The following is an 11,341-nucleotide window of genomic DNA, read 5'->3' as shown; positions in this document are numbered from 1 at the left end:
ATCCTTAATCAGTTCAACCACTTAATCCAATCCTAAATTAAATTACTAAGCGAAAATTAAGATAAGGTTGTTATTATGTGATTAAACAACACATACACCAATTAATCATGAACGAAACTGATCATTAAGCATGAACGTAAATTAAGCGCAGAAACAATTAATCAAGCACTAAGCATGTATGGATTAATAGCAACAAATACAAAGTAATTGGTGAAGAGAAAAAACTGATCAGTATTCAATAGTAATAACAAAACCTCAAAGAGAACTGTGTTTGATCCTCAAGAGAAAACAATGTTGGAGACTTAACCTTCCATTAATCAGTAGAAACGAAACTGTAGATTGAAGCCGAAACAAAATTACAGAAAATGAATTTTATTTTATGTGAAAAGTGTGCATGAACAGTAATAAAAACTGGAATTCTAAAATCCTAGAATTATTCTCCTCTCCGAAAAAAAACTCCCTAAACTAAAACCTTGGTGTTGTTATATAGGTCATCAGTCCCAAAGCTCACTAATCTATTTTAAGTCCAAGATCATAAACGAAATAAAATAAAATCTGGACAAGATAAGATAAGATTGGATGAAATAAAATCGAGACGAAATAAAATCTAGATGGAATAAAATTGGGATAAAATAAAATCTAGATAGAATAAAATCTGAATAAGATAAGATTTGATAAAATAAAGTTATTATTATTATTATTATTATTATTATTATTATTATTATTGTTGTTGTTGTTGTTGTTGTTGTTGTTGTTGTTATTAATATTGTTAGTTAAACAAGCCGGCTTGTCAAGCTTAACAAGCTTTTTTTATAGTTTGAGCTTGACCTTTTTATCTAAAGAGGCTTCTTAAAAAGCTTGAGTTTGACCTTTATGGTAAACAAACCAAGTCGAGCCGAGCCTTACATAGACCGAGCCAAAGACCCTCGATAAGCTGCTCGACTCATTTCCACCCCTAGACGTAACCAATCAAAAGTTCAAGATGTATTGGAATAATAATAAAGTCATCACTGAAGTTTGTGCTATTATTTGAGTAATACACACCAAATTAATCAATTCAATTATAAGCATTAGTCAATTTAATCAAATTCAATAAAATTATTAAAAAATTATCTAAATTTTAAATATTCAAAATATATTAAATAAAATAATATTAAAAAATATATAAAATATTTTAGATAAATAAAAAAAAACTTCGTACCCCATTGCCCAGAGGCTCTTCGCTATGCGAAGGTATGGGGGAGGGATGTTGTACGCAGCCTTACCCTTGCATATGCAAATAGGCTGTTTCCGGATTCGAACCCATGACCAACAATAAATAATATTAAAAAAATATATAACATATTAAATAAAAGTGTATACAAATATATAGAAGATATTAAATAAAATTAATAACAAGTAAATATAAAAATATTTATTTAATAATTAATTAAATAAAATTATTTACAATTTTTTTAAAAATATTGAAATTAAAACAAAAAAGTACAAGTAAATAAAAAAATCCTAAGACCAAAAACGTAAAAAAAAAAAAGAAAAAGAAGGTTACGACTTCAAAAAGTCATAAAATATATATAAAAAAATAAACTTATAACTTTAAAATCGTAAAGTAAAAAAAACATATACAACTTTAAAGTCATAAATAAAAAAAATTAAACTAAAGTTCATTTAAAAATAAAAGAAAAAGAATAATAATATATTTTCTAACTCAGAAATCGTAACATCGATTAACCTTATTTTATTTTTGATAATAATTTAAAATCGACCCTCATATAAAAAAACGTACAAAATTTGCTTCCATTTAATAAAAAAAAAACCCATTTTGGTCTTTGTTTTCGTAGATACTAAAATGATAATTTTTGTAATATCGTAGACTAAATTAACATGTGTTCATAATTTTAGAGAATAACTCTCTATTACTCATTGTTTCAATATTATTGTGGTTGTATCTGTAGAGCACTGTACCCATGCAAGAATTACTTACCCTTGAATAGTCTTCTATGTACTTTCATGTTTTCAGTTTTCGCTAGCTCGTTTAAGTGCGGCCGGCCCTCACAACATTTCCTCATTTGATGATCCCAACTAGCAAATCACTAACAAATCAGGTCTAGAAAACCTGAAGACGGAAAAATGACCAAATTTAAAAGAATGGAGAAGTCTCTTACCAGCTAGGACATGTTTAAGTAAACTTGTTTAGAAGCAGAAGAAAAAATAAAATGAAACATATCCAAACAAGATACCCGAACATATCCAAACAAATCCTTATAATTACCCTTGACATCTACAATTGGTAGTCGTCGAAATTTTGTTTCCAGTAATAACCTATAAGTAATATATTTTTTTGGTAGACAAAAAATATTATATATAATAATAAGAGTGTAACAGGTAATGTTAGGTACAAGAAATACCCTATATAACAGTTACAATGCCCACCAAAGTAAACTATAATGCAAAGTAAAATCTTCAATGGTTAGGCTTTATTTATGACATGAAGCCATAAATAGAATATAACCGCTGCAGTTCCTTCACGCACCTCAAAATCACCATTCCTCACTCACGGTCTATTCATATAAGCAATAATAGTGCCAACAATTCACCAATTATGTGTTGGAATTGTAGGGGATTTTTATAAAATACCAATAACTACCAGAAACACATTGTCATACCCTAATTTCGTCCGGGGATTATTATTTGATGATATGCAACCTTTGATTGGCCGCTTCGAGATACTTGGCACCCTTTGTTGCACAATATGTGAAGTCCCGAGACGTGCCGGAAATCAAAAAGAAGCAGGCTTACGCGATCCGTGAAATTCCGTAATGTGACGGAAATCAAAAGGAGGTGTTTTTGCGCAATCCGTGAGTTTCCGTAACTTCTTCGAAAGCTAAAAAAGAGTAAGTACATAATCCGTAAGGATTCGTAACCTTGCGGAAGGAAAATAAGTATCGTTACGAAATTCGTAAAGTTTCGTAACGTTACGGAAAAAAGAATTACCAAAAAAGTAAAGGGGGTGCATTTAGTAAAAGGGGCGGTACAAATAGCAATCAGGCCCACTTGGGCTTTCCAGTTTCTTCCTCCAGAAGGCAGTTGCTTCTGGAGGAAGCAACCTTGCTCGCCTGGGCGAGCTGGGTGGCAAGCTCCTCCCCTATTTTGCTATAAATAGGGGGAGGAGTGAAGAATAGAGTTCAGCCTTCTTGGCACTTCTTATTCTCTCGAAATTGCTGAGGAAAATTGTTTCCGTGAAGAAAATCCAAGCCGAGGCGCTTCCGTAACGTTTCCGTGAGTAATTACGCGAAGATTTTCAACCGTTTTTCGACATTCATCGTTCGTTCTTCGTTTTCTTCAGTCTTCAACTGGTAAGTATCTCAAACCGAGCTTTTCAATTCATTCTATGTACCCGTGGTGGTCCATATTTTGTTTCATGTACTTTTATTCTCGTTTTCATTCGCTTTCTATACCCCCTTTTGACGTGCTTCAGTCATTCATTTAAGTCGTTTCTCGCCTAATCTAAAAATAAAATAAATTTCCACCGATCATTTGAATTGTATCATCCGTTAATTTCTGTTAAAATGAATTCTGACCGTTCGGTCGTGCCGTAACCACGTTGGAAATAAAAAAAGAGGTAAAATAATAAATATAATAATCAAAGAGTGAATAGGCAATTTAGTCCCTGAGATTGTAACCACTTTGCATATTAGTCCCTGACTTAAATTTTAATTCATAATAGTCCCTAACTTTACATAAGTTTTGCAAAATAGTCCTTGTCGTTAAATTCTCAAGTGACGGCGTTAGTGAGGTGTATAGGTGGCAATTCAGTGCCACGTAGATTGTCCAACGTGGCACTGAGGTCTGCATCTATAAATTCTCTCTCACACGCAAGGTTGCTTCTTCTTCCCCAAAAAAATTAGGGTTTACGAAGCTGCTGGTTGCTTCTTCTTCTTCTTCTTCCCACGCTGAGTTGCTTCTTCTTCTTCTACTCTGAGGCTCAGTCGCTGCTGCTTGTTCACTTGATTTGTCCATGTCTGCAAGTGGCAGTTGTTGTGCATTTTCTGGTAGTTTCATTCGGCAATGCCACCATGGAAGACGTGCAGCTATTCGAATTGCAAGACCAAGGAGGAACCCAGGAAGGTTATTCTATACTTGTGCATTACCCCAAACAGACCCAAATAACTGTCAATTTTTTCAATGGGTTGAAGAAGAAAACCAACTTTCTAATTCGTCTTCTGTCTCAAGAGAAACAATGGTAGTGGCTGATTTGAGGCTACAAATTGAAGCTTTGCAGAAGAAAATGAGAAATTTAACAAACATTGTGTTGTTAGGTTTTTCATTTTTAATTGTAATGTTAGTTTTAGGGGGAATGTATTTTAGGTAAAATGTGTAATAGCAGCTTTTGATATTGTAATTGTTGTTTTGCTGAAGAATTTGTAGTAGGAAGTAGCTTTTGTAGTGTAATAGCAGCTTTTGTTGCTACTGTCAATTGTTGTTTTGCTGAAGAATTTGTAGTAGGAAATAGCTTTTGTAGTGTAATAGCAGCTTTTGTTGCTACTGTCAATTACCCATTTCAATTAAATATAATTTGTTGGTGAAATTTGTTGATGAAATTTGCAGTTTATTAAATATAATTTAATAAAAGAAAGAGAATTAGGTAATAAGAAGCAGCTCATAATGTATATTGGAATGGATTGTACTACTCCAACTCCAAATCCAACACAGTGTATATAATTTATAAAAGAAAGAGAAGAAATATGATATCATTTCGAAGGGACAACTTGAAATAAAAGAAAGAGAATTAGGTGATGGCACAAGAAAGAGAAGTTTATTAAATATAATTTGTTGTTATATAACTTTTTGAAGTTATTGAAGTAGCACTAAACTAGGTGGTCCTACTCCAACTCCAAATCCAACACAGTGTATAATTTATAAAAGAAAGAGAAGAAACATGACATTAAATCAATTTCACATAATATTTGACATCCCAAAGAATGGTAGTTAGAAGCAATTGTTCAGTAGGCCATAATGTTTACATCATTTCACATGTCAGTGAAGCTTTCAAAATATACAACTATACATCCTAATATCAAAATGCAACAAAAAATGCTTTTTCAGTTTTCTTCATCAGCAACCTTCAAACTCAGCAACCTTCAAAATGCAACAAAAAATGGGTCTTCAGAAACCTTCAGCTACGTTCAAAATGCAACAAAAAATGCTTCTTCAGTTTTCTGCATCATCTTTATCAGCAACCTTCCTTTGTTTGGCTCTTGTTATGGTTAGCTTATTCCTTGCTATTGGTGGAACAATAGTTGCAGGGACCTACATGCAAATGCCAAACATGAATAATTGTAATATATAAAAATGGAGTGCTGCAACAAATTAGGTTGAGATAAAACTACTTTGTTGTGACAAATATTTACCATCAACTCCATGTCACTATCTTGTGACAAATGAGGCTGAGATAAATTAATCTCCACCGGATCTTGTTGAACATGAGCAGCAGCTTCTTCAGCCTCATTCAAAGCTTGTTCATCTTGAGATAATAGGTGGTCATCCTCATTTGAAGTTGATGGTGCAACATATTTCTTTGGCCTAACAGGAACTCCAATATTTTTACAGCTTCTAATGTTATGATTGGTTTGGCCACACCTTCCACATGTAAACTCAGCCAATTTCCTCTTTAGCTTATGTCCTGTGACATTGTCCTCATCTACAGATCTCCTTCTATTTTTCTTTGGCCTTCCTCTTTGGACCCTTTTATGTGGTGGAACAGGGTGTGTATACTGTGTCTGGGCCCAATATTGTGGTCCTTGGACTGATTCAATAAAATGCTGGTATGTCTTATTATAAGCTTCTATTGACAGCCACTCATGACACATGTCCTCAGGCTTCCCTCCTTTGTGAGTTATTGTTGCAATGGCATGTCGGCATGGCATCCCTACATCAAAGTTGTAAAATCAGCACACATGTAGGTTAAGAATGAAAAAAAAACTATAAAGAACACAACCTGTTAGTTGCCATACTCCACAAGTGCATGTCCATTCACCTAAATTGACCTCAACCTTATTCCCCCACATGTGGACCTCATATCTCAGGCCCATGTTATCACCACACCAAATGGGAGTCCATTGATTAGCAAAATGGAATTCTTTTTCTAGTCTTTTATACTGCACTAGACATAATGGTCCAGGTTTTCCAGAAAGTTTAACCTTGTGGGCAGCCATGGTTCTCATGATATAACTTCTAATTTCTTCAAGCATTGTGATAATAGGCTTGCATCTATACTGCAGAATTCTGGAATTGAATACCTCACAAGTGTTGTTGCATATATTGTACACCTTGGGTATTGTACTGAAGTGAGCTTTTGTCCGTGCTTGTTTGGGCCATTTATTCAAATACTCCCAAGCCTGGCAGTTGATTGTCTTCAAATGGGCCATATGGCCTTCAAACTCAGCAACAGTAGTGGATTTTGCACATTGCCACACAATTCCTTTAAGTTCCTTGCTTTTCCATTGCTTTGTAAAATTTTTCCAAAGATGCAAGACACAAAATCTATGAGGTGCACCAGGCATGACTTCCTGTAAAGCTGGAATAAGTCCCTGAAAAATTGCAGCAAAGTAGTAAATACTTCTGGACTAGTCCCTAACTTATGTCATTAACTTCAATTAAATACCTAACTTATGATAACAATTGCAAATCACACCATGCCATACCTTTTGCATGTCTGACATGAAATTCCACCCATTCTGTATGTAATCCCCAAGATCTTCATGCAACAAAGTTAAAAACCATTTCCAATTGTCTTTTGTTCTCAATGTCCACAACAACATAAGCAATAACATATATGTGGTTATTGCCATCAAGCCCAACAGCAGAGAGCAAGTTTCCTCCAAATGCACTCTTTAGGAAACATCCATCTAGACCTATGAATGGTCTACATCCAGCAACAAACCCCTTCTTACAGCCAGCAAGACAAATATATAGCCTCTGAAATTGTGGTGGACCTTCTGGACTTGGCACTGTGCTGATCTTAGCTGTTGATCCAGGATTGCTCCTCAACAATTCATGTGCATAATCAAATACTTTGGCATATTGTTTCCTCTCATTCCCTTCCACTAATTGCTTTGCTTCTTTCATGGCTCTCCACATCTTTGTAACTTCAATGTGCACTCCAAACTCTTGCTTGAAATATTCCAAAGCTTCAACACATTTAAGGGTTGGCTGCAATCTGAGTTTGCCCTCAAGTTTACTGACCACCCACTGTCTATTTGCTTGTTTGTTGTTCACTTCTCTGCAGCAATTATGGTTATGCTTAAATGTCTTTATCTGAAAAGAGTTTCTAACTTCATTCTTTGCACAGTAGATTTCCCAATCACAAAATGCCTTCTTGCATTTTGCTCTAGCCCTCTATTTATCATTCTTCTTCCACTTGAACTCCCTGCCCATCAATATGCTATACTCCCTCAAGGCAGATTTAAATTCATCTAGAGTACCAAACTCCATCCCTAATTCCAACTTCTGTTCACCAACTCCACTACTTTGACTATATTGAGGATAAACTTCAACATCCTCATCTTCATCTTCACTACTAATGGGGATATTAAGCTCCTCTGAATGATAACCATCTATCTCAACTTCAGCTTCAACTTCATTCAACATACAAGAGAAATTTATAAACCACTCAGCATCTGTCTCATCACTGTCAACTTCCTTTTCCTCCTCACTATCAGCAACATCTCTCTCTTCACCACCAGCATCTCTCTCCTCACCAGCTTCAACATCCCTTTGCTCACTACCATCTCTTTGCTAACCAGCATCAGTATCCCTTTGCTCACTACCATCTCTTTGCTCACCAGCATCAGTATCCCTCTGCTCACCACCATCCCTCTGCTTACCAGCATCCATCTGCTCACCAGCATCTCTCTGCTCTCCAGCACCAACATCTGCATCAATGGTGATCAAGTAAAAATTAATCATATTAATTAATTATGGTAACCATGTCGGACCAAGTATAGATGAATTAAAACTTACCTTCCTCATGGACAGCAACAGGTACATCATCTATATCATCCTCATTCTCAACAGCTTTTCGAATTGGATCACATTCCAAGTACAACATCTGTGGGACTTCTTCTAAAATTGGATCTACTTCACGATGAAAATAAACATTTATCTCATTCTCATTTTCAAAAGCATCCCTAACTAAGTGTAATATATCTCCATCAGTTGTACAACTCCTTAACCCATGATTAAAATCTAAGTCCTTATCAATCAACCAAAAACATTCTCCTATATTACTATACTTCTTACAAGCTTTCACCAGATCATATAAGATAAATGCATTCAGGCAATCTGCAGATATATCCTCCCAAACGTCAAATTCTCTGCCTATATATTCAACCTTTCCATCACTGGCACGTGGAGTGAATCTTCCTCCATGGTGCAATACTAAAGTTATATTGTCATTCATTCTACACAATCAGAAACCGCAAACATTGTCATATATTAGGAAAAAAAACCTACCTCAAAAAGCGTGAAGACATTGACATTGTCAAAAAGCGCGAAGACACAATCAGAAACAAAAACATTGTCATCTATAAAAATAGAGCATCATAAACAAAAATAATAAAGGATCATAAACCTCCCTACGAAGCGCGAAGACAATGCAGATGAAACCCCTCGAACATATAAAACCCCAAATCAAACCACCAAAACAATGCAAACGAATTGAATGAAACCACCAACCTGACAAAAAGCGCGAACCCTCAATCACGAGAATGCAGGGGAGGGAAGAGCAAACCGCAAACAGTTAAAAAACCCTACAAGCAGTAAGACAGTGAAAGGGAAAATGGGTTTACTTCATTTTTGATTTCTTTTTAACCTAATTTTTCAATTCAGTCCTTTCCTTGCCACATAATATTGCTGACTTGGACTCAAACCTGCCACATTGGATGCTTACGTTTGCCAAATAGACATTTGACTAACGGAGGAAATTAGATTTTAATAGCAGAGACTTATTTGCATAACGGAGGTAAAGTTAGGGACTATTATGAATTAAAATTTAAGTCAGGGACTACATGTAAAAATTTAAGCCCGTGTTGAAAATCTAAATTGATTCAACCCCATGTAAAAATTCGCAATACTTCAACTATGCATCATTCGCATACATCCATGCTTTTCATTGGTTGCATTGCTCATTACATTCTTTCCTTGAAAAATAAAATAAAAAAAGAGAGAGAACTTAATCATTGTTATAAAAAAGGAAAAGAACCCACTTTACGGCGCCCTTACCGAACCTGTGCTAGAGCTAGAGTAATGGGTAAAGCAGAAGAGGTGCAAGAGAAGGTGAAGGCCTACATGGAGGCCATGAAAGAAAAAAATGGCCACAATGATGGAGGCCATGATGAGCATGAAGAACATAATGGAAGCCAATGCGGTTACAATTGCCGCTACCAGCACTGTTGCTAAGGTGAACCCGATGCCCCCATATGGCCTCAACCAAATGAATCATCCAACCTTAGACATGGTAGGCAAAGATTTGGGAAGTAGGGACGGCCCCCATGATGTGCAAAATCAAAACAAACACGCCTTCCCGCCATATGGCCTGCCTCCCAACTATACACCACCCAATGTGGCATACACTCCCAATGAGGATGTCAATAACTCCACTCCTATACCCATTGAGAGCCAACAACCCCAAACTGATCATGCACATGTCTCTTAAACCGTGGGGGAGACACATGAAATTCCCCACCACAATCTAGCCGACTTCGAGCCTTGCCTCGGATATGCCACTGAAGGGCAAGCAGTTGGTGGCATACCCCTACAAAACCCTTTGGAGGGCCCTCAGTATCACCCACAACTACACCTCTTTCATTCCACGACAAGTAAAAACCCTCATGCTATGGTAGAAATGGGAAAGCTGGATCATCTAGAGGAAAGCTCAGGGCCATTGAAGGAGGTGAAGATTATGCCTTTGCTAACCTAGAAGAGTTGTTCCTAGTACCCAATATCATCACCCCTCCCAAGTTCAAGGTGCTGGACTTTGACAAGTACAAGGGGATTACTTGCCCCAAGAACCATCTAAAGATGTATTGTCGTAAGATGGGGGCATACACAAAAGATGAGGAATTGTTGATACATTCCTTCCAAGAAAGTCTTACTGGGGTAGTTGTTACCTGGTATACTAACTTGGAACCTTCCCGAGTCCATTCCTGGGAGGACCTAATGGTTGCCTTCGTTAGGCAGTGTCTGTATAATGACTTCGGATAGGATGCAACTACAAAACATGTGCAAAAAAAGGGGGCACGGATCTTTCAAAGAATACGCCCAAAGGTGGAGAACCTGGCAGCTCAAGTGGCACCTCAATGACGAAAAAACGATGACAATGATAGTAGACACATTACCAGTATTCTACTATGGAAAATGGTGGGCTACGCACCTTCAAAGCTTTGCGGATTTGGTCTTTGCCAGTGAAAGGATCGATGTGGGTCTGAAAAGAGGCAAATTTAGTCATCCTGCTTGGACGAATGAGAAAACTGGGGCAAATGAAGAGGGTGAGGATGAAGGAGAAGCCCGTGCTGTGACTGCCATTCCTATACAGCCAAGTTTCCCACCAACCCAACAATGTCATTACTCAGCCAATAACAAACCTTCTCCTTACACACCGCCCAGTTATCCACAAAGGCCATCCCTAAAATCAACCACAAAGCCTACCTACCGCACTTCCAATGACAAACACCACCTTTAGCATAAACCAAAACACCGACCAAGAAATGAATTTTGCAGCGAGAAAGCCTATAGAATTCACCCCAATTCCAGTGTCCTACGCTGACTTGCTCCCATATCTACTTGATAATTCAATGGTAGCCATAACCCTAGCCAAGGTTCATCAACCTCCATTTCTCCAAGAATACGACTAGAACGCAACGTGTGCTTGTCACGGAGAAGCCCCGGGGCGTTCCATTGAGCATTGTAGGGCTCTGAAGCGTAAGGTGCAAGGTTTAATTGATATGGGCTGGCTGAAATTTGAGGAGAATCGCGTGTAAATCTTGACATTGACAAGAGATGCCACACATGGGACAATTTTGAAAGCTGTTGTTAGATGTCTCTAATGACTCATCAGGATTTTCAACTTTCATCGGAAGTGGGTGCAAGCCATTGGTCTGTTTGCTCAAGCGACCTGTGCTCCTGAGTTTGGACTTCCAAGACCGTTCAATCAGAGATTATTTGTCTTACGTGTTGGTGGGGCTGCCGTAAAACAACAAATAAAGTTCAAAACAAATAAGTTTCAGAATAAAAATAAAAATAAAAAAAAAGTTCAAAAAAAAGGGGGGGCATTTGATTGACTGTG

General features: G+C 36.9%; 1 protein-coding gene across 1 annotated transcript; it reads right to left on the bottom strand.

The window, feature by feature from the left end:
• Positions 1 to 5,208: 5,208 nt before the first annotated feature.
• On the bottom strand, positions 5,209 to 6,212 carry LOC102664981 (uncharacterized). The gene is made up of 3 exons (XM_006579826.3): positions 5,996 to 6,212; positions 5,409 to 5,926; positions 5,209 to 5,307 (listed from the first exon to the last, which is right to left on the bottom strand). The coding sequence occupies exons 1-3, from the start codon at positions 6,210 to 6,212 to the stop codon at positions 5,209 to 5,211; spliced, it is 834 nt and encodes a 277-aa protein (XP_006579889.3).
• Positions 6,213 to 11,341: the final 5,129 nt, after the last annotated feature.

This window comes from Glycine max, chromosome 5 (assembly GCF_000004515.6).
Source record: "Glycine max cultivar Williams 82 chromosome 5, Glycine_max_v4.0, whole genome shotgun sequence".
Taxonomy (NCBI): Eukaryota; Viridiplantae; Streptophyta; class Magnoliopsida; order Fabales; family Fabaceae; genus Glycine; species Glycine max.
The sequence above is the reverse complement of the archived record's forward strand: the minus strand, read 5'-3'. Positions and strand labels throughout refer to the sequence as shown.